This window comes from Corvus kubaryi, unplaced genomic scaffold (genome assembly GCF_017639235.1).
Source record: "Corvus kubaryi isolate FWS band 111438036 unplaced genomic scaffold, C.kubaryi_AGA036_p1.0 37260, whole genome shotgun sequence".
In the NCBI taxonomy this organism is placed as follows: Eukaryota; Metazoa; Chordata; class Aves; order Passeriformes; family Corvidae; genus Corvus; species Corvus kubaryi.
In genome coordinates, this window is record NW_024581077.1 from 8061456 (window position 1) to 8084139 (window position 22684).

The 22684-nt window shown below is 38.8% G+C and overlaps 1 protein-coding gene across 1 annotated transcript in view; it reads left to right on the top strand.

Annotated features, from left to right (window-relative positions):
• The window catches only part of TULP3 (TUB like protein 3), a 32339-nt gene extending 10538 nt beyond the window's left edge, over positions 1–21801 (top strand). The window contains exons 2-11 of the mRNA XM_042024287.1: positions 2764–2815; positions 7629–7791; positions 9669–9845; positions 11882–12012; positions 13797–13994; positions 14467–14579; positions 14970–15084; positions 16978–17076; positions 18911–19082; positions 19626–21801. Coding sequence (XP_041880221.1) covers positions 2764–2815; positions 7629–7791; positions 9669–9845; positions 11882–12012; positions 13797–13994; positions 14467–14579; positions 14970–15084; positions 16978–17076; positions 18911–19082; positions 19626–19759 — 1354 coding nt within the window. The 3' untranslated portion in view covers positions 19760–21801. The remainder of the gene's footprint in view (positions 1–2763; positions 2816–7628; positions 7792–9668; positions 9846–11881; positions 12013–13796; positions 13995–14466; positions 14580–14969; positions 15085–16977; positions 17077–18910; positions 19083–19625) is intronic.
• The last annotated feature ends 883 nt before the right edge of the window (positions 21802–22684 follow it).

Sequence of the window (22684 nt, forward strand, 5' to 3'; positions counted from 1 at the left end):
TAGCTGAAGAAGGATTCCTGTTTGAAGCCTGCAGCTGGATTAGGACACCACTTACATTCCTTAGTGGTCAGCTGTGGGAGGGACTCTGGCGTAGCCTTTTCCTGTTAAAGGTTGTAATAACGCCAGCCCTGCTGTGGGGGGTAGAAAAAGGTTTGAAGTGTGGGAAGCTTTTTTCTGACTGGTTATTATGTTACACTTTCATAATGACGAAGTGCTCGAAGAAAGGTTGCAGGAGCAGTAAATAAAAATAGTGTGAAATTGGTGCTCTTAAGCTACTATTTATAGTGCCACATTGCTCATGACTTTAGTTTTTTATTATACTGCTTGTGTGAATCCTTGCACTTTAAAATGGAAAGCATTGATGGTTTCTTTCGTTTTGTTTTGCCTGCTACTCGGCAATTTTGGTCTGTGTTTAAATTGTAAGAGAGAACACTTTGTTGTCTTTTTGCTTTATCAAGCTCTGTGCCCTGTTAGAATCTTTGTTTGAGTGTCATTTAAGTGGCCAGAGTGGAAGCACTGTGTAGTCTGTGTTATGCTCCTGTTACATTATGTAACTTTATTTCAGTCTGGGTAGAAAGCAATTTAATATACGAAGTAAATAATTTTCACTGAAGATTTCCACAAGGTATGTATGTGAGTCCTACCATTTTGGCACTTTGTCATCTTCCAGGTAGAAGGGAAACCCTGTAAACTTATTTCCTAAAGTGGTATTGTTTATTTCTTTCGATTTTCTGAAGAAGAGACTCAAATTGTTTGGGGATACATTTTCTGTTAGGAAAAGCAACAAAACCACTGACAGCAGCTTGTATCTGCACAGGACACCTTTATGGTGTCCCTCAGAACTTGTCTGTAAATCTGCTGTTCATTGCAGATACATAGATTGCTTTATAACAAACTCTCGATTGCGGTTAACAAATGTCATCAATTTCTTAAGTCAGTAGGTGTATGAGAAGAAAAGGAATATTCCCCTTCCCTGTTGTTTTCTCTTTTTTTTTTTTTGTCATGAATATTTTAAGTGGAACTTTCAGTTGTTTTTCAAACTTTGCTAAAGATGGCCTTTTCCATCACCTATGCTATAAAGAATAAGCATGTCACCTTTTATGCTGAAGTTTCATGTGACAACTGTTGTATATTGTGCTGCACTCAGTAGATGTGTAGTAGTAGGTGTGCTTCTGCTTGTTTCTTTCTTGAGTTGTGGCTGTTTTCAAGTGAAGATGACTGCATTACTGTAACTGTTGCTTTGGGGATGCACAAAAGCTCTGCACCTCTATTCAAGAAGGACACTAACTTTTCTAGGCCCTCCATTGCCTTTGAATCCAAGACACTATGTATTACAGGCCTGTGTGAGGAGTAACATCAGTTTTTAGAAACGATGTTTTTCAGGGTCTTAGACCTGTTATGTGACACTTCAAATGCATTAGGAAAAGAAAGTATAGAAATAAGGAAACTGTGGAATAAAAAAGCAATGGCAGTCATAACTTGCTTTAAAATACTCCTAGTTGGACAATTAGTCAGTTTTAGAGTACATAAGTTGTTATATATGATGTGTATATACAGAACTCTTTCTGCATATTTCAACCTTCCAGAGCAGAGCGTGTGTTGTCTGGGGTAGTCTGTCTTTAAGGACCTCTGATCTGTCATCTGCTTGCCTGAAGTTGAGTCAAATGTGGGTTTGCTAGGGGATAAGGGGACTCTGAGGCTTTTCTTCTCTCCTTAGCTCTGTGTGCTGTAATCCAATTTCCATGGCATGTGTTTTGCAGAAACCCCACCTCTCCTCTGTCTGTCTCTCTCCATCTCTGGTTTTCCTTGTTAGGGTTATATTCAGCACTGGCTGCCAGCTCATGACTTCACGTCATTGGACATTTATGGATACCTAGACCAGAGAATTTCCTGTTTAAATTGAAATTGTGGCTTGCCCTGCTTTTCTGCATGCTATTAATAAAATATATAATGTTTGTCTGTTTCCCACATTAAGTATCTTCTTCCTGGTGCTTTCTCACTTCCGGAGAGGTCTTTGTCAAAGCTGTTTTGAAGGAAAGAGCACAACTGTGGTCATCAGAATATGTGCTTAATAGTCAATTAACATTTCCCCTTTGTGGGGTTAACTGCTCTAAATTGCATTTTATGTAATAATTCATTATCATACAAAAGGAAATAGGAAGTCTACATGAAACACAACTTAGAACAAAAAATTAGAGTTCTTATGAAGGTTATCTATAAAATACTGAAATAGGGAAATCATTATTTTTTTACCTTTAGGAATTAATGTCAGCTGTTGTAAGTACAGATTCTCTCAGGTATTAACAGTAGTTCTAGAATGTCTGGCAGGAAGAGAAAATGATTTAGGTTTGACTCCAGGACAAAACTGAGTTAATTTAGAATCGGGTATCCTTTGAAGGAGCAGGGGCTTTACTGAATCGATCTGAATTGCTTTAAGCCTTTAGGTGTAATTGTCTCCTAGCCCCACCTCAATAGAGGTTTGTAATCCATCTACCAGTGATGAAGCCTTTGGTGCTTTCAAAATCTTTCCAGAATGGTTTAGTAAGGGGACTAAACTAGAGTTCAGTCTTATTTATGACAGAATGTGAAGTATGTTTTATTTTTAATACCTTGTGTCTTGGTCTTCTTGTGAGATGGAAGTAATGTGTAATAGGCATTTTTAAGACTTGATGGTGAAGTTGTTGTCTGAGAATATCCTATGCTCTTGTAATGCAAACTGTTTAATAGCAATAATTAATTAATTTGCCTATTTTGGTTTCGCAGCATCTTTGAGGATGAAAGCATGAAACTACGACAGCTGAAACTACAGAATCAGGTAAATGATAGTGCTGAAGCTAGTAGAAATAAGTATAGGAAATCAAACAGCCCTCTAGAGACTTGAGAAATGGGGGTGAAGTGCTAAAAATGGGTGGTTGAAAGAACTTTGAAGATTTTCATAGTTTTTGTTAGTTCAAGTCAACCTTGCCATGGCTTGTAGACTTGGTGTGTTCGATAAATTTATTTTTCATATGTTCTCTTATTCCATTGGGATTGAGTCGCTAGAGTGCAGGAATAAATCAATAGACAGGAAGACTGCAGGCAATTACCCATTTTAGGCATCAAAGGAACAGTTTCACCAACCTATAGAATGATCTCTTTAACACTCTTGTTGAGAAGGATTTCCAGCCTCTTTCGACCTCTTTTTGTTTCCTACAATGAAAATATTTACAGCCAAGCATGGGTCAATTATTAGGCTGTAGGTCTCAGTTTTTGAAGTGCTGTTTGCTGGATGCTTGTATTACCATGTTCTTCAAAGCAATAAAGTATCCATCCTTAATATTTTTTTCTCTGTGAAATTTCAAATGCTTATAAATAGATTAGAAGATACGAGACTGTTACGATTCTCTAGCTGGCCATTTCACATGGACCACAGATCGCTGTCTTGCATTTAACTCATCTTGTTCAAATTATAGTTTTTAGGAAGGCGCTTTCTCAGCTGACAATCTTTAAATCCAGACACAGCAGTCTTCAGGGAACTGTTGCAGTGGGTAATAAACCTCTTTACAAGAACTTGGGCATTATTTGTAGTCCGAGTTTGTCAAGCTCGGACTTCAGACACTAAATTTAATACCAACATTATCTGGGTCTATAGGCACTTACCTAAAACACTTCAGAGTCAAGAGGTAAAATTTGTCTTTGGCTATATATGTGGAAGATAGGATAGTCCTTTATCTGTAGACTAGAAAGTGACACTTGTTTAGAAACAAACAAACAATTTATTAAAAAATAGAATTAATTCAAATAATTTATAAAAGAGCACTTAGTGTCAAATGCCATTTGGTAAGAAGTTCCAAAATTAAGGGTGGTCTGACTGCTTGGTGACGAACCTCAGGGTCCGTTTCAGGACTGGTCTTGGGTCATAGGCTGGTAATAATCACTGTCTCCTAGTGCTGGGTACTGCAATCAGTGTTTGCTTAGTGTCAGGCCTTGCGATGGGGATGCATGGCTATTCCTCCAAAATAAAACCTCTGGGCTGGGTGGAATTCCCTCAGAGCAGCTGTCAGTTGCATTGTGAAGAGGTCAGTTTGAATAATTAGTTCCCTTTTGCTAATTTGTTTCCATCTTTCTTGGATATGGTTGAGATTGCAATCATCTGCAAAAGCAACAGCTAGAAAATTTCACTAAATATATTTTAACATCCTGCCCTTTGCAAATGAGATTTGTTGAGAAGTGCTAACAGTATCTAATTTAGGATTTTATAATTAGGTGTGAATATTAACTTTTAAAGTCTACTTTTACATGAATAGTACTGTGCCTTCTGAAGAAACAGAGGTCAATAAGAAATCACTACCAAATATGGACTTGCTGCTGGTTGTAGCTGATGCCCTGCTTGATTAATTAGTCATAAACATTTATAGGAAATGGAATCTAAAAAAATGCAAAATGTTTTAATCCGGCAGGATCATGTATAGAATCTCTGGTCATACACAGAATCTGTAGTAAGCCATAGCAGAGACATGCCTGTGCATCCATCTTTATGATGGGTTTGGAAACACTGTAATTGCAGTAAAATATTATTTATAATAGTGCATGACATCAAGATCCATCTGTGGGCCAGCTGTGCCTGCCAGGATGCTTTTTTCTCCTGGACTACTGCCTTTTCCTTGAGGCAAGAGCATGTGGTTGCTCAGGCAGTGCTTATTTCCTCATTAGTGGAAGATTTTTGAGTCTTCTGAGGCATCTGCAGCTCCGAGTGCAATGCTGCCATCTCGCTGTGCAGGGAGAGCACGAAGCCTGGCGTGTCTCTGAATGCACCTGGTGTGGTGCGTTACTCTTGGCGTGGAGTTGCACTGATGCCACCATCACTGGCATCGTCACTGCTGCCCCAGCGTGAGCTCAGGGGCAGCTGGAAGAGGAGAGGATGCTCCCTTGGAACAGCTAGGATCCATCCTGCATGGCCTACTAGGGTTAGGACTATACCAACTAATAAATAGCGCAGGATTGCACCGTCAAAGCTGGAGTGGTTGGAACTTTGCTGTGTATCATCTTCCTGACATCACAGCTGGAGAAAGAGAACACTAAACTAAGTTGTCTTAGTAGTCCACTAGATATTCTCATCTGATTTTTTGAAAGCTCATTTGAACAGGAGCTTTGTGATCCTCTAGTCATCCTATATTCTGATGTTATGGTTTTCTGTGGTGTTTCTGAAAGTATTTAACGCGTGGAGTTCACAAAATCCTGAACAAATCACGATAATTAGTATCTGTTGCTTATTTAATGGATTGTGTGTTCTGTTCATGAATTATCTACATGTTATGTAGTAATATTACATGAATTTTTACTGTAACACAGAGCTGGAGGAAAAGCTAATTAGTAGACAAAATGAAACAAAAAGCCGTTTCCTTTTTCTACTTCCTTAGTGGAATATGGCCGGGAATACATGGTACTGAAGGGCAGGCTGCTCTGCCACCGTATGGAGAGAAAATGAACTACTATTTGCTGTCCTGCAGTGGACTTGCAGATATTTTTTGCATCGCAGTAAGCAAAGTAGTAAAGAGAAGCCTTTTAAAGAAAAATTAAATTACTATCAAGTTTTGTCACTTTGATTATCCTGAGGTTCTTTCAAGAAAGGAAGAATTTCAGTCACATCTACCAGCAGTAAACTTTGTTTTAATATAAGCTGATCCTATTGGATTGGTTTGATGTAACACAATGTATGATAATAATAATTAAAATTTAGGCTGGTGAGCAGTGAAATGTTTTAAAAAAACATATCTAATGGAATAATCCACTAAATAATGATTGAAATTATTATATCCTATGTTGATCCCAAACTCAGTTTTGCATTCTAACAGTAGCTGTATATTTATCTTATTTTCTTACTGCCTTTAGGGTATGTCTGTTTTGCTGGTTTTAGTTTTTTTGTTTTGTTGTTGTTAGGGGTTTTTTGTTGTTTTGTTTTTTGGGTTTTTTTTTTTTCTTTTTTCTTGCCTATTTGTCAAGTAGAGAAGCCTTGACAACAATTTTTCTCAAATCCTTATTCTAAGTATAATGTTTTGATTCTTGTTTTTCCTCTCTCTTTTGGAGAATTATAAACTTATCATGACATTTTTTTTCTTTTCCTCAGCATTAATTAAAAAAATAAATAAGCAACACAAACCAATATAAATTCTTCTGAAAGGTTTGACTACCTTCCTAGAAAACACATTCGTAATTAGCAACTTCTAAGAATTTAAATTTACTGCTTATTTTTATTTTCTTATTCTAGACCAGTATGATAATCTCTTTGGAATTCTATGTAATTTTTGGTCTGCAGGATAATCCTTGCAAATAATTCTGCAATAGCACACACTACCTGTATTGCAGTCCATTCTTCGAAGGGTAATTCTGAATTTAAATAGAGAAAGTAATTTTGTTTCAAGTTTTTTGTTGTGTTTGTTTGTTTGATTGTGTGTTGGATTTGAGGTTTTGTTTGGTTTTGTTTGGGTTTTGGGTGGTTGGGTTTTTGGTTTTTTTTTTTTTTCTTTTAGATAAGTAAAAAAAAAACCAGAATAAAGAATCAAGGGCTGAGTTGTGTTGGAATTCCTTGGGGAGAGGTTGCCTGAGAAACTAATCTCACTTGAGATAAAAAGACTAATAGGAGTGGAAAGAGCCAACAAGAGAAAAAGAATAATGGGAGAGGAAAGGGCTCCAAAGATGTCTATGTCTCAAGTGGATTGAATTGTTGGTACTGATGAATTGTTTGTCTGGTGGGTGCATTGAGACTGAAAATAATTTGATGGAGAAATGGTTTCTGTCATCAAAAACAACTTTCAGGGGTGTTCAGGTACCTAAGCAGCAGTCATGGATAAACTGCATCTACTATAAGGAGCTTGCACATTGTTTGTGTAATGGTGCAGAATATTAGAATATGATTTTTCCTTCTGCATCATCTTTGTTTTTAAGGACTAAGCATGTCTGTCTTTAAAATGGCACCATGCTCCTTTTTGCCCTGATTTAAGTCTAGAAGTTATTTCTATTCTCATTGAGTAAGAAATCATAAATATCAAATGTATATGTATCTTGGAGAAGTAATGTTTTATTTTTTAGCATTTGGACTTACCAGTCTTTCCTTTCAGTCCTGAATTATATGGAAAAATTTTGCAAGATAGATGAAATTTGGTTTTAGTGGATCGTTCTTGTTATAATTACTGTTATTTATTTGTCTCTCCCCTTTAAGTCTTATCTCTCAGCATTGATTTCTGGGAGCTATTTGTTTTAAGTTCTCCCTATAAAATGATAGCTTTTGAGACAAAAACCTTTTCCTTTGCAAGTCCTGACTGTTTCATACTGGATTATGGATGACTTTGTCTATTTGTGTTAAGGACTGCTGCAGTTTAGACTGGGTGAAGGGATTTAACTGGTAGTCTCAAGACAGGTCAGAAAATAAGTAGGTGTCCATGTCAAACTCTCATGGAGAATCAAAGGCAGTATTTTGCTCCAAAACCACAGTGATATCTGTGTCTAGGATTTTTGTAAGAGATTGCAAGAATATTTCAGGTTTATTTGAGATTCTGATCAGGGACGTGTCATTGCCAATGGCTGAGGCATGGATTCTGACTCTCTAGGTGTGGTTACCCATCTGTTTCCTGCTTTTTTTTATTCCACAGAGAGCCCTTCTAGAGAAGAAGCAGAGGAAGAAACGTCTCGATCCGCTGATGGTACAGCCAAATCCTGAGGCCAAGCTGCGTAGGTCAAAGCCCAAAGGGTGCGAGGAGCAGACTCCTTTAGTAGAAACTCCTACCCCTGTCCACAGTGATGTTGTTTTACATGGTAAATAATCAACCTGATTGCAACAATGTTCCCCAAAATCCCAGTGCATGCATTATGCCACAGATGAGCACCTACGTTGCTGTGGTAGGGGTCAAGTGATAAGATTGATTTCATACCTTTTTTTATGCAGAAGTTGAACTGTAGTACAGTATGGTTGAGCAATACTAGACTGCAAAAGCAAACAAAAATCTCACCTTGATTTTTGTGACAGCTGGAAATCCTCACGTGCCCTTGAGTAATCTCTTCCCTGGGTTAGGCTAGAAGAACTGCAGAAATGGGCTGGGAACTTCTATAAAGGTAGGGATATATGAATCCAAAGTAAGAAAATCTTCTGAAGGTGTAAGATAAAGAAAAGAAAAGAATTCAATAGTGATTGCTTGTACTTTTCCTTATGGTGTCATGGCATACTCCATCTCAAGATTGCATATGACTGAATGATAAACAAGCACTATGTTAGGTTCTTGATGGTTTTTACTTCACCTGTTGTTTTCTGTGGGCTTCATTGAGACAACTGAAACATGACAAACAAGCTATAGTGGTCCACAAAGTGAAAAGCACAAAGTGCTATCAGGGCCAAAGGCAGTAACTTGGTGGCCTCAAAACATTACACTAAAATAGTGACCATTCTTTTAGAAGTGAAAAGAAATGCAGTAGGGAGAGCCTTAAGACTCCCATGTCACAAGGAGATAAAAAGAGCAGCAATGAAACCCTTACATTCCAGTGGAAGTGTCAGGATGTTGTTTATGAGACCCAGCATCCCATGAGTCTATCAAGAAAGTAATGGGAAACATTCTAAGGCTTTGAGATGTGTGTTATTGCAGGGTGTTATAATACAAGCATTGTACTGATAGCAAATTAATAGGCTCAGTAGAATTTTAAACCCCCAAACAAATGGCTATTATCTGGTTTGAAGATCACATTTGGAACTATGTTGTCCCTTCTCTCTTGAATATTTTTCTTTTTCACCAAATGCCTTTCGGGATCATAGGAAGGAAAGTGGTGATGTTTATGGTAGCATTTATGTGTTTAAAATCAGGTATAAGAAAGCTTCTGTTAAAAGACACTTTCAAGTCAGGAAGAGAATGAGAGATAAGATTGGTATAACTTGTAAGGTAGAAGTCTTCAGTAATACTCAAACGAAAGCTTAACTGCTCACTCACTACCTTCCATAGTTCTGAGGCTTCCTCACTGCAAACAAATCCTGTTAATAAGTGATAACAGCAGTAAACCTGTCAGAAATACAATGCCTAGATAAAGCAGTAAAGTTTTAAGAAGGAAAACAGTGGGAAAACAAGAAATCCAAAGCTGGATTGTGTGCTACATATTAAAGAGTTATGCCAGACCCTGACATCAAGATGCCTCCACCAGTTGGAAGGTGTGGTACACAGCTGTGTTCAATGGTTTAAAAATGGACATTTCATTCTAACCAAAAGATAGGGTTTTTTTTCTGTCTACGGCTATAGATGCTTTTATCGAATTGATTTGTGATGCTCACTGTAGAGTACCCACTGGCACAGGACCGAACAAACAAGAAGAAGGAAAAAAAAATAAGGGAGATGCCTGTAAATAAATTGAAAACTATCAATGTGCATGACAAATATAACTTGTTTTAATTGCTTAAGCCCTTGTAGAAAGGTAGACACGATCACTAGATTTAAATAGGGAGAAACTGATAACTGATACGTTTAAAGTAATAGGCAGTCTGTACCAGAGTCAGGTCTGATTCCTCCCAAGCCTTCTGACAAAAACTGAACAAGTGTATTTCAGTACTTTAAAGGGATTCTAGAGGAAGGGAAGATGAAAAGAGCCACCATCCTGGGATGTATCTTTGGCCATGAAAAGCAGACTTTAGAATTCTGTTTCATTTTGGTCTGCAGGCATTGATGGACCAGCTGCTTTCCTGAAATCGGAAGTGCAGGATTTGGGGACCAAGCTCCAAACTCTGTCTGCTGGATCTACCAAACCAGAAGACAATGCAGATAAGGAAAATGAGGGAGAGGCTGCAACAGACACAGCAGGCAAACCAGATCTGCAAGAAATATTACAGAAACGAGGTAAGAGTTAATAATGGGCAAATGTCTTTTTTGGTGCTCTTCTTTTATAACTTTATTTCAGTGTCATTAAAAAATGAGGAATCATGAAATAAATGTCTGCAGGATATCACTTTTAAAAGAGCTAGTAGATTCTACTGCATGTGGAAGTGCAGAGCTGCAGTTCCTTTTCCTGATATTATTCGAACCATACCAGGTATATTTTAAGGGTTTCTCAATGTGCTGTATAATTTCTGGTCTTTCCAAGGAAATTGCTGACAAAATGATATACCACATTTTGGTAAAGTTTGGGGTATTTTTATTCCAGATATGTTATATCTTGGTAAAATGCTTGAATATTTTCACAACAGCAGGACCCTTCAGTAAATGCCATGATTTAACTCTTCAGGAGACTAACAGGAAAGGTGTTTTTTTCTGAGTCAGAGGCTGTCACAATCAGCAGTTTTTGAGTTACATATTCAATAGTTATATCCCATTGAGTAATTTCCTAGTGGAGTGTCAAGCTCTGTCTGCCAAGTATCTTAAGTTGCTGACAGTACTACAGGAAACCTCTTTTTGTTGCATGCAGCCTAAGCATTTTGCAGCAAAATAATGGTTAGTGTTTAATTTAGTATAGAGCTTGTTTTTATTTTGCAGAGCTTGTCTCCCAGAATGTTTCCAGTACACTGCATGTATTGAGGTACTATCACATACAGAGGTATTCTCATCCAGTTGTCAGATGCCACAGCTGCTTACCTACAGATAGCAACATTACACAAGAGTTAGAAAAGGAAACAGGAGAAAATATCCAGTAACTTCAAGGGAAATTAGTGGAGGTAGAATATAAACAGTGAATTTTGAAATTGGCTGGAGTACTAGGGGTCAACGCCTTTCCTCTTCCTAAACGTCCTTTGGGAAGTTTACTGACAGGTTGTTAAGACTGGATTTTTCTGTTTTATCTGAGACTTCCATCAGTGCCCCTTCTCTGCAGTGCCATTTCAGAGCATTGTTATAATATTTGTTCTCAGAAAATGATTCCGTTTAGCAGGCTGACTGTGTTCATTTTCTGTAATGCTTTATGTACATTTCCTTTCTACAGCCAAATTAAATAAAAGAATCACAGAAAAAATCTCAGAATCACAGAATCTATTTGGTTGGAAAAGACCTTTGAGGTCATCGAGTCCAACGTATGACCTAGCACCACCTTGTCACCTAGACAATGGCACTGAGTGCCACATCCAGTCTTTCCTTAAACACCTCCAGGGATGGTGGCTCCACCACTTCCCTGGGAAGCCCTTCCTAATGCCCAATCACCCTTTCTGTGAAGAACTTCTTCCTAATGTCCAATTGATGATGCAGTTCCAAGTGGAAGGACACACCAAACAGTGATGTGTACAGAGGCTCTTTTTAAATGTTTTTATGCAGTTATTTTAGTTATATACCCACAGTCATCTCTACATGGCTATGCTTAGGTTAAGATTAAAGACGTCCTGAAACTTCTCAGTCTGTGCTTCAGTTTTAGTACTCAAGTCGTTATTAGTATTTATGGACCTGAGTTTTTGGTGCTGATGTAAGAACAGGAGGGGCTCTTACTGCAAAATTGGCATATTCTGTTTCAGTGTGCGTGAGACTAAGGGGTAATGGTAAAGGATGTAAACTCTAGAGAGTCCAACTTACAGGATAGGTGTCAGCATATTGATCTGGATTTCCTTTTATTGTTGTTCTTAAGACACGGAGGACTTTTTTGCATAAAAATAGGCAAAATTAATTCGATGACAACATAAACTAAGCAATATGTTTACGTCATGGAATATCATGTAAAATCCATATTAATAAAGGCCTGACAGCTGCTTGATCATCTGCACAGTGACTGATGCAAAATATCAGTAGGAATTTGAATTACAAGGCTCAGGAAGTGATATAGCACATGAAGAAAATCAGCAGTTGAAATAACAGCAATTGAGTGTGAATAGGTATTCAAGAGTCATATATGAATTAGTGATGCCATGAACTCATGACACCTTCTTTCAGAGATTATGTTTGATCTTGTGTTCTGACAGGAATTTCAGGCAGTTTGAATTTTGATGAGGAGGACACAGAAGAGGAAGAAGCTAGTAAGAGACCAGTATCTCATTCACCATACCCTGAATCTGAGAGGCCTAGTTCTGCATCCAGCGAGAAGTCTTTTGCAGTAAGTGTCTTGAAATCCATTTCTTATAAGCACTAGGCACACGCTTGATTTTAGTGCTAAGCCCTGGAGCACTGGCTTAAAATATAGTAGCTGCAAGTACAGTAGCCAGCAGTATTATTCCCTGAGAGCAGAGGGAAGGTCAAGATTGTCAGGTTATCTGACTGAAGGGACATTGAGTTAAACATAAAGACATAGCAATGATCAAAGGAACAATTGTGGGTGGAAGATCCTAAGGAGCCTAATCAGTGAATAGGGGAACACAGTGAGTCAGCACTATTACCCTTAAAGGAGACAGACTGGGCCATTGTCTCTGCACAATTCACCAGAATGACTCAGAGAAGCTCTGAAATGCCATGCAAATATAGGAGGGATTTCTTCCTGAAGATTTATAGCATTTATTGTGGGATGCAAAGGGGAACAGAATTTTTGGAATGGAACAGAGAGTGATGGGATTGGACAAACTTTATGTGGGATGTTTGGGGGAAGGAATTTAAGAGGGAAAAGAAAGGTATCAAGGTGGATCAGGGAGTAATAAGTGTGGAAAGACAGGGATTAAAGGGGGTAAAAGGCATCAGATATGTGTCAACAACTGGAAAACAGTATGATTATCTGCCCAAGCCTTGTGCCTTGATTACTTCAGCATGTCCCACTCTCTTCTGAAACTCCACTTGTAACTATTTCTCGTGTGAACGTGTTTTGTGTGTGTGAGAGATACACATACATATATACATACATACGTTGACAAATTATGTGCTGGACTAGTCAGTGAGTTGGAAGAGACCAGCATCAGGAAGACCTAGGGTCTGAGCTAGACCAAATAAAGGCCGTGGGGTTTGAGCATGGGTGCTGGACACCCTTCAAAGTCCATGCTGTGGGAAAGACCTGTCTGAGTGTATTTGTGAGGGGACTGTATGTATGTTGCTCCGCACTAGTAGGGGAGTAGTGTAGGACGTCTGGGTGTCAGCTTCTTGGGACACTAGGCTGTGGGTGCAAACTGCTGGAGATACAGGGTGGTGGGTGCTGAAGGGGGGGAAGGGGTGAGACCCTCTAGTGAATTTCCAATCTATGTATGTGTGTCTGTGCTATTCACTCAGGTTTCCTACTGGCTGTAGCTATTAATGGGGATAAACCTGCAACTTCATCTCGAAGGCCCAGTCAAAGAGGAATCTCTTGGGTGCTACAATTCACAGAATACAGCTACCTCTAAGAAAAAATTACTTTAATGACCTGTACCAGATTTCCATTAGAATGCTAATTCCTTTGATGACCCTATCCTGACTGTACACATTGTTCTAAGGCTCTTCCAACGTTTAGTTGATATGGTTCCACCAGCAGCTTACTCCATCTCTGCTACTGTTCTGAACCAACATAATCTCAGCACTCATTTCAGTCACAAAATCCCAGCCTGTCTTACTGCAGCATCCATCAGTCCTGCTTTATCATACTGTTTTATTTTCCACAGCATTTGAAGTTCTAACAGCAAAGAGGTTGTTTGCTTAAATTATTTTCAGCATCTCATCCTATTTCCCCCTTTCTAATAAATCACTCATGTCTGCTTAATGGGTACTTTTTCTCTTTTCCCCTTGGAGACCCTTGTCTTTCTTCAGAGTAAAACCTTCAGCTGCTTTCTTCTGAGGAAACACAGGTGGTATCTTGTTTAGCCTTCCTTTCCCCAGTATCTTCTGCAGACATGGTATCTTATGTTTCAACAAACCAGTATTTTCTTGTGGAATACCAGACTCTAATCTAATATTAATTTGCTAATATGATGCTTCTTCCCACAGGAAACAGGTGCTTCCTGTAGTCCATCCCCTCAGGCAGAAGCACAGCTGGGAGAAGTAGAGAACTTGGAGGATTTTGCCTTGCGCCCTGCACCCCGTGGAATTAGTGTCAAGTGTCGAATCACTAGAGATAAAAAGGGAATGGACCGGGGGCTCTTCCCTACTTACTACATGCATCTGGAAAGGGATGACAACAAAAAGGTATTGGAAGCAGCACACATTATCTTGGCTATTGTATGCCTACCACAGAATATTTTTGGTGCAAGGGAGAGCTTCTGGTAAGAAACCAGTAGCTGAGGAGATGCATCAATGCAGATGAGGATGGCTTATATTTGGCCAAGGTACTAAGGAGTCATAATGCAGTGAAAGATTAAATTGAAAAAGTATGAAAATGTTAAATGTCAAAAAAGAGGAGGAAGACTGAGTTGCTTCAGAAGAAAAGGAGGTGAGACTAGAACAGACAGTTGCATTAAATATAGACTGCCAAGTGAGCTGGTGGAGGGATAGGATTTCAGGCTGGCCGCTTTGGAAGAGAACAAAATTGTGGAGACAGTAATATTAACACAGAACAAAGAAGGGAATGCAAATGGGAAATGGAGAGATAAACAGTTTGGATAGCAATGCCTCTGCATTCTTACAAAGTACAGTCTTGATCAAAGTTTTGTATTTTCAGACATTCCTTCTTGCGGGGAGAAAAAGAAAGAAGAGCAAAACATCCAATTACCTCATATCAGTTGACCCAACTGATTTATCTCGGAAAGGGGAAAGTTTCATTGGAAAACTCAGGTGAGAACCATAGATTAAAACTATAGACAGTTGAGATAGGTTTTTAATTTTAATTGAGTTGTGGTTATGACTTGCAATCTGTTATAAATTCAGAGAGAACGAACTTAGGTTGTTCTGCTCAATGTAATCTCTGTTCACTTGGGTTGGCAGCCTTCTTCAGCATTACCATGGACTGTGGCAACTCAGAGAAGAAATTGTCTAGGTGCTTTTCCGGGATAGGTTACAGGCTCACCATGGGCACGTCATGGAAGCTCCTTACTGAGCTGGCAACAGGAAGATTCAGATGGCAGGACACCCGTGGTTTTGCTGTGCTGTACAAATACCTTCAGAAGATGACAAAACTTTCTACTGATGCCTCTCTTTCTGTGTTTTTCCATAAACTGACATTAGGTCAAACCTCATGGGAACCAAATTTACAGTCTATGACCATGGAGTTAACCCAGTCAAGGCACAAAGTCTAGTGGAAAAGGCTCATACAAGACAGGAGCTTGCAGCTATTTGTTATGTAAGTACTGCCTCTCCCTTTTTGCCCCTTTCTTTGTGCCTGGTTACCGAGGAAACACAGCTTGCAAAATCGTGCTGCTGCCAGCCTCCTCCACTTAACTTTGGAACCAAGTGACCAATTTCAACCAGATACAACGAGGGGCAGAGGGCTCACAGATAAATTCTTACAAGTTTAATGAAAAAAAAAAATCAAAGCCAGGAGTGGGAGAAACACCCAAACTAACATCCTTTTGACCTTCTTATCTGACCTATTCAGTGTGTGGCCAGTCAGCACATCATTTACATGGAGCCAGCCACAGCAGGAACTGCCTTGTGCCCAGCTGGTATCTGGTAGACCCTGAGAAGGAACTGGGAAGACCCTGTGAAGCAGAATTAGTTTTTGGAGAACCAAAAGCATTTTGAGGGATAGGAGGGAGTTGGCATTATTTCAGTAGCAGCTTGTTGGTGGTAAAGATGTGGTTCCAAGGTAAATTGTGATTCACTAGCTCTGTTTTAGAGACTTCTGCTTTTGTGAATCACCTCAGTATAGGACTCAGAGTGAGGAAGCACTTGTGGATACTATAGAATTACATGAGAGTTCTCATGTCACATTGTTTCATATTCCAGTCCTACAGTTTGAGTAAAATTTGAGGTTCTCTACAAAGCAATGGCTGTCAAGTGGAAGGATTTTTACTTTACTCACAGGTATGGTAATGGAAGCTTAAAGCTGCATTAGCCTACTGGAGCAGCATCTCAATTTTTTTGCTTTTGCTCTTGATCTTAATGGCACTTGGGAAAAAATTGATGTGATAATTCCAGTACTAGCCTGTTTATAGAAGTATCACTAGATATTTTCTTTGTACATAGTATTCTTCAGTTTCCTACCTAGCTGGACACAGCAAGGCGTTAGAATAGCATAGCCAGTTAATATAAAGTCAGCTTTTCAGAATTCTGAACTTTTACCTACAAAGAGTTTGTAGAGTTTAAATATTAATAAAATCAGTACCCTCATTCTTATACATGTCCCTAGATTTTTTTGAAGTGAAGTAATAGAAGTTGCAGCTCCAAAGACCTTTGTCTGTGTCTGCAAAATGCATTTATGTGTGAGGAGAAGCTGTATCACTTCTGTCAATCAATTCAGTACTTCTAAAAGATTCTGGCTTTTTAACTGGTCTTTGGAAATTTTAAAGGTTATCACTGACATTGTTAGAGAACATTTTAAATATACCCTTGGATTTTGGCTGATACCGTTAAATGAACAGTTGGAGAGTACCAGGACTTTTTTCCTTTGCTCTTTGTACTCAATCCACTTGGAGCAGTCTCCTTCAGTACTCTGGAAGAATCTGCTTGATTTAAGATTGAAGCTTGGATAGTTGCTGAATACTTCCCTTCCAGGGTCTGTTCTTAAACATTTATAAACCGGTATGATTTGAGAGAAAATTGTAGGTGTGTTCTTAAACACAAATAACAACACCTGAAGAAAAATGTCATTCATTGTTCAGATGGATAGATTAACTGGAGATATATAGACAACATAAACTCAAGTCAAAGGTATTTTGCCTTTTATCATACTTAAGCTTGTTCACTAGCAAGTTTTCAACTCATTATTGCCTCAGATGCAAAAAACTTATGCACTTGTCTATTTTGTTGTAAATGTTTCAGTAGGCTAAGAAATGCACTCCAAATTAGTTAACACCATGTATATCTCCTAACACCTTTCTCTAAATGAGAAAGGGAGAGAAAGCAGTTCTCAGTGATTAAACACAGTTGCAGTTAGATAACTGCTCCTAGAGTTGTAGCCAGCACAACTCTAAAAACTAATACAAATGGGGATACAAGTTCAGTTTTGCTGTCTTTCCTTCTTTGAGGTGAAGTATCTAATTTACTGAAAATAAAGGCTTTCCTTGTCTTTCAGGAAACTAATATCTTAGGATTTAAGGGTCCCAGAAAAATGTCCGTGATCATTCCAGGAATGAACATGAATCATAAGCGAATTCCAATCCGTCCACGAAATGTGAGTTATGAAGTTTGGTCATGTTTCAGATTGAAGGAAGAGGTCAAAACTTCCCTGTAGAGGCCTGGCTGTTACTGACAATCAGGGTTTTTAGTAGCCAGGGCTTTATCAAGTCTCCTGGAGAGTAAATACAGTGTAGCCTAAATGTGTTAATAATTTGTTCTTGCCTTTTACAGTGTTTGTATCCTTACGGGTCCTTTGGTCAGCCTAAATATTATTTACTGATCTCTATGTTGTTGCTGTTGCACATACAAGCCACCCTCATGGTGGGACCCTGTTGTGCTGAGGGTTGGATGAACACAGGACATGCTTCTCCCAGGAGCTTGCATTCTTAGCCAGGATGTGGATTGCAACAGATAGGTAATAGACAGATAAGGTACTGCTGGTGCAGTAGCAAGAGAATAGATACTTTTTTGATCAGAATGCTGTTGGCTTTTTTGTAGGAGTAGCAGAAAAGGAGGATTCTTGATGGGGAAGGAAGGATGAGGAGAAGGACTGAGTTTCATTGTGACTATTTAGTGAGGATTTCTCATATAAGGGGCGTTACAGCTAAAAGCTTACAGAACAGTATCTGAAGGTATGTTAAGGTGTGTGATGAAAATTGTTAGGTTCCCTTAATGTGGGTTTTATGTCTGGTGACAGAAGACCAAAAGAAAGAAGAGGCACCGACTGAAAGGTGTGGTCATATGAGTAGGACAAGAATGTATTTCCTGAGGTCAGAGACAAAAATCTTCAAGAATGGAAATTGAGTCATGAGAGCCCAGAAAAGAGATTTAATTCTTGTGAATGGTCAGAAAAATTGTATCTGGAAATGGTCATTTATTCATTGTCTTTCAGTTGGTGTTGCCATCTCCCCCATTAGTACAGTAATGGTCCTGTGGCCCTGCCTATACTTTTCTCCCCTAAATCTAATTTCACTTTGTTGGTGCCAGTTCTCAGGGGTTTGGTTTACATCTTTAAAAAGTAAATAGAGATAAAGTTAAAAAATAACTAAACCGAACAGGAAGTTTTATTTAGGTTATCCTCAAAAATCCACTATGGTATCTTTGCACAATACTGAAGCACATACTATAGCCCTATCAGTCAGACCTCCACAACAGGTTGTTTTCTGAGCATTTTTTCCTGTTAGTAGCTTAAGCTTGGATACTCTTTCTTCAGAGTTTTAGCATATATAGTTTGGATTTTATTTGTTGCAGAACTTTTAAAATGAAATCATATGTCATGTTTCACTACAACCTGAATCTCCTTGTAATTCATTGTTTGTCAAATTTAATGTGCTGTTTTACTTCCTCTTTGTATCTTTTCTGTTTTCTTTCTCTCTGGTTTTCACACTGCATCACTCATTAGACCCAATAGGATGACATTTAACCTCACATCCTGCTGCAGCCTTTGGACTTTCTACTGAAGCACTTCAGGGCTTGGCATTGTGCAGTTAATTGTAGATTATTGTCTTTTATTTCAGAGTGTAGAATGTTAGAAATGGAAACTGGATGCAACAGGATCAGAGAAAGAGTATGAGACTCAGAAGGGATTCATGCCAGCAGGACAACAATTATCTGTGGACTCTGAATTGCTCCCTTTCCTGTACACAGACTTCCTTCCCTATCACTCTTTTTACTTTATTGAGTGAAAAGGAATGCTTGGACTGGGAGTCTATGAAAGTATCTTCCTGGTACTTGCAGAAAGTATTCAGTAGGAGTGGGTTTAAGTGATGTCATTGTGTTTCATTAAACAGGGAATGACCTTTAAGTGACAGAGTGCACACATGAGAGAGGTGGTACTCAAAGGCAGAGCCATTCCAAATATGATAAATATATTTCTTTCTTCTGAACAGGAGCATGAGGGTCTGCTGTCAAAATGGCAAAACAAAAATTTAGAGAACCTTATTGAGTTGCACAACAAGGCTCCAGTCTGGAATGATGATACTCAATCCTATGTTTTGAACTTCCATGGGAGGGTCACTCAGGCCTCAGTGAAGAACTTCCAGATTGTCCATGACAATGACCGTAAGAGTCTGGTGGAGAGTGTGTGGGACTTACTCAAAAAGGGAGAACCTAATTTATTTCATGAGGGTTGGGAGGAGTAGGACACTTTCCTAGAGGAGGGAAACTGGGTAAAGGAATTTAGCTCAGGATTACTGGGGACTTCTGAGTTGTCAGGAAAAATTATGTAAGTCCTCCTTTTTTCTGGGGTGGATGCAGACACTGCTGTCCATAACTGCTGCAATAGAGGGTGCAAATGAAAGCTTCCTGAAGTGAAAGGAAAAGTTTAATACAGCACCTTCAAGATACGAAGGAATGGTTTGAGCTTTGGTTCTGAGAAGAAAAGTAATCTCTAGAATAGCACAGTTACTCTAGAGGACAGATTCCAAGGCCATTCTGGTGGGAAAGGATGGATACACCAACCACATGTATTTGGGACTGCCAGATGTGTGGGGTTTTTGTGGTTGGGTTTTGTTTGGAGGTTTTTTTGTTGTTGTTGTTGTTGTTTGTTTTTTTTCTTTTGCTTCACTGTGAAATTGTTCATCTCTGAATGTCTTCTCTCCCCAGCTGACTACATCGTGATGCAGTTTGGTCGTGTAGCAGAAGATGTGTTCACTCTGGACTATAATTACCCTCTCTGTGCTCTTCAGGCCTTTGCTATTGGACTCTCCAGCTTTGATAGTAAATTGGTCTGTGAATGAGGGACAACAGACTTGAAACATGGAACTCATTCCCACCCCTACATCTTGTAAGAGTTCCAGGTGTGGCAATGAAGAGGATATTGGAAGGGATATGGAGGACAGACTTCTGCAGGCTTGTAAGAAAACCAATTCCAACCTTCAGAGCATTGCGGGAGTTGACAGTGGACCACCTTGGGGGCAGCCTCTGTACAGATTGTGGAAGAACAAGAAATCTAGGTGATGTTTCTGTCATTGGTGTTGATTCTGCTTTTAGAATCCTTGTTTACAGATGCTGCATGAGAGTGGGCTAAGCCCACTAGTTGGAACTTCTTGCAGCTAGGATTAGAAAAATAATGGCTAAGTGTTAGTTTACCTTGAAGATTCCACAAAGCCTGGGAGATGATGCTACTCAAGAGTTCCTAATCAGATTAATACAGAAAAAAAGAGAACAGCTGGAATTAGACATTGGCTCTCATACAACACTTTTACTCTGTGGAATGATTGTCTGCTAAGACTGATACTCCATTTCCCTTTCAGTATTCTAATTATTGTCTATCCCTTGACAGTCTTTTTACCAAATGAAGAACAATCAAATCTCAAACACTCCCTTTTCAGTTGGTGATATTATATGCATTGCTACTTCTGATACTTTTAACCATGTGAAAAATGAGATGGAAGAGATGATAGAAAATTACTAAATTTGGCAGAAGATAGTATTGTAACAATATACAGTACCACTTCTGAAAAGCAGTGCTCTGATTGAATCTAGACTGTAAACTGATCTGAAATAATTCTTAATTTCCCCATTGTTGATGAAATTTGCTATGTTTTTAGGTATAAGTTTGTGACCAATTTTATTTTTTTTAACATGAGATTATCTCAAGGCATGACATATTAAAGTAGATTTTATAGAAATAATTTTAACCTGACTGTAAGAAGGAGTTACCTCAAAAAGAGATTACAGGTATTTTCAAAGGCAAAGGTAAGTTTCATGTAATTGTACCGCGAGGCTTTGCAATTTTCATACTGGATGTACAGTGTGGAGACTGTGTCACAGCATGGAACACTTCTTGATTCATGTGGCCTTAACTCATCAGAGTGGATGGCAGCACAGTGTGACCTGGAGGCCTCAGTGCACACATCTTCTGTGTACTGAAGCAGAGAATGGTTACTTGCCCGCTTCTTGCCTATTACACATATTCACGATGGTCTTGGAAAAGTCTGTCCCTCTACTGAGACAAGAATTAGGTGTTCTCCAGCTTTGGATATTGTCCTTGTCAGCAGACTAAGTCTGTTTCAAGCTGCAAAGAGCAGATATATTGCTTTTGGTCTCTGGAGTCTTTGCAGTGGTAGATATCACTTGCTCTTTCAAATTAACAAAACTTTGTCAAGACGTTTTCTGATACTGCCAGAAAGAATAATGATCGTAATCATGTGTAAACGCTGTATGTAACTGTAAAATATGAACTGAGGCTGAGAAGTCTGGCTCTTGTATCTCTCAGATGACCATTTTTCAGTAACAACTGAGATATTTTCTTGAGATGATCTTCAGAAATGCAGTCGGTGAAGAGAACTTGAATGCTGATGGATCTGTTTTGTGCCTTTGTGTACTTCCTGCTCATCAGGCTGAGGATGAGACTTGGCAGTGTTTTCCAGCTGTGCTCTTCTGAAGTCTTGGCTGATGGTTCTGCATTCTCTCTGCCCATCCATAAAAGGAAGTCAGTTTGTGTACCTGTCTGATTATTTTTCTGAGTAGGAATGTGTGATAGAAATTGCCTTACGTTATTTTGGAGTGGCCTGAAGGTAGAATGCTAACTTGTGATTCAAGATGATTTTCTGTGTGCTCAGAAGGCCACAGTAGCATCCCTTTACTTAATTAGGCTTGTCAGCAGTGGCTCTTCAAGCTATTTGTTGACATCAAATGATCCTGTCATGGCCTCTCAGTCAAATTATGCAGACAGAAGAACTGATTCAGTGGTCTTTATCAGATACTGTTTTACATTAATTGTATTTATAACTTTTATATCTAAATGAAAATAAACTAATTTATATATTGAAAAGTCTTTAATTCTAAATGGTTTTTTTTTATTATTTTGTTGTCACTTGTGGGTGTACTTTGTTCCTTCTCTATGATGTATACCTCAGTTTCTTCCTATCTTCTTGAATATCATGTCTTCTTACTCTCTCTTTTCCTTTGTAGTCTTGTTCCTTTCCTTAGTTCTCTTTCTTTGTGGTGTTAGGGTTTTTTTCGCATACATTTAGTAGTCTGGGACTAAATGTAAGGTTAGTCTCTCTAATACTCTCCCCCCCACCATTATCAGGTCTTACCCTATAGTTCTTGGTTTCTATTTGATTGTTTAAGCTGGTTCCATTTCTCTGTCCCGTGTTTTTAATGTTTTTCCCAGCATCCAGTTAGGACAGTTGAGATGGTTCTTACTGCATTTTCCTACCTTCCACCTGAACCCATTCAACTGTTGAAGTACATGAACATATTTTCCTGAATCAGGTACTGAAGTAATACAAGGCTAGGAAGAGCATCAACTTGAAGTGGTTATATTTTCCTATTTCCAGTGAGAGATGTATGAACATCAATAAGAGGAGATACAATGGATCTGATAATGAGAAACTGGCACAGCTCTCAACATGCAAGCCCATTCTTCAAGCACCTCTGTTTTTCCCACTATTTCCATCTAAGCCAAATTAGCCTTAAAAGGGAGAGAAAACTAAGAGAAACATGACTGGGCATTTGTTCTTAACACAGTAACACTAGTTGCATACATGAAAATGTAACATGCTTGAAATACCAGAGAGATCTTAAAGAAGCATATTAAATGGTTAAATTTGAGTCCTAAAGGCAGGCCTAGCAGATGGAAACGCCTTCTAGGCTGCTATAGGCTCTTTGGCTCACAAACAAAAGACAGTGAATGAGTTCTTGCTCTTTTAGGG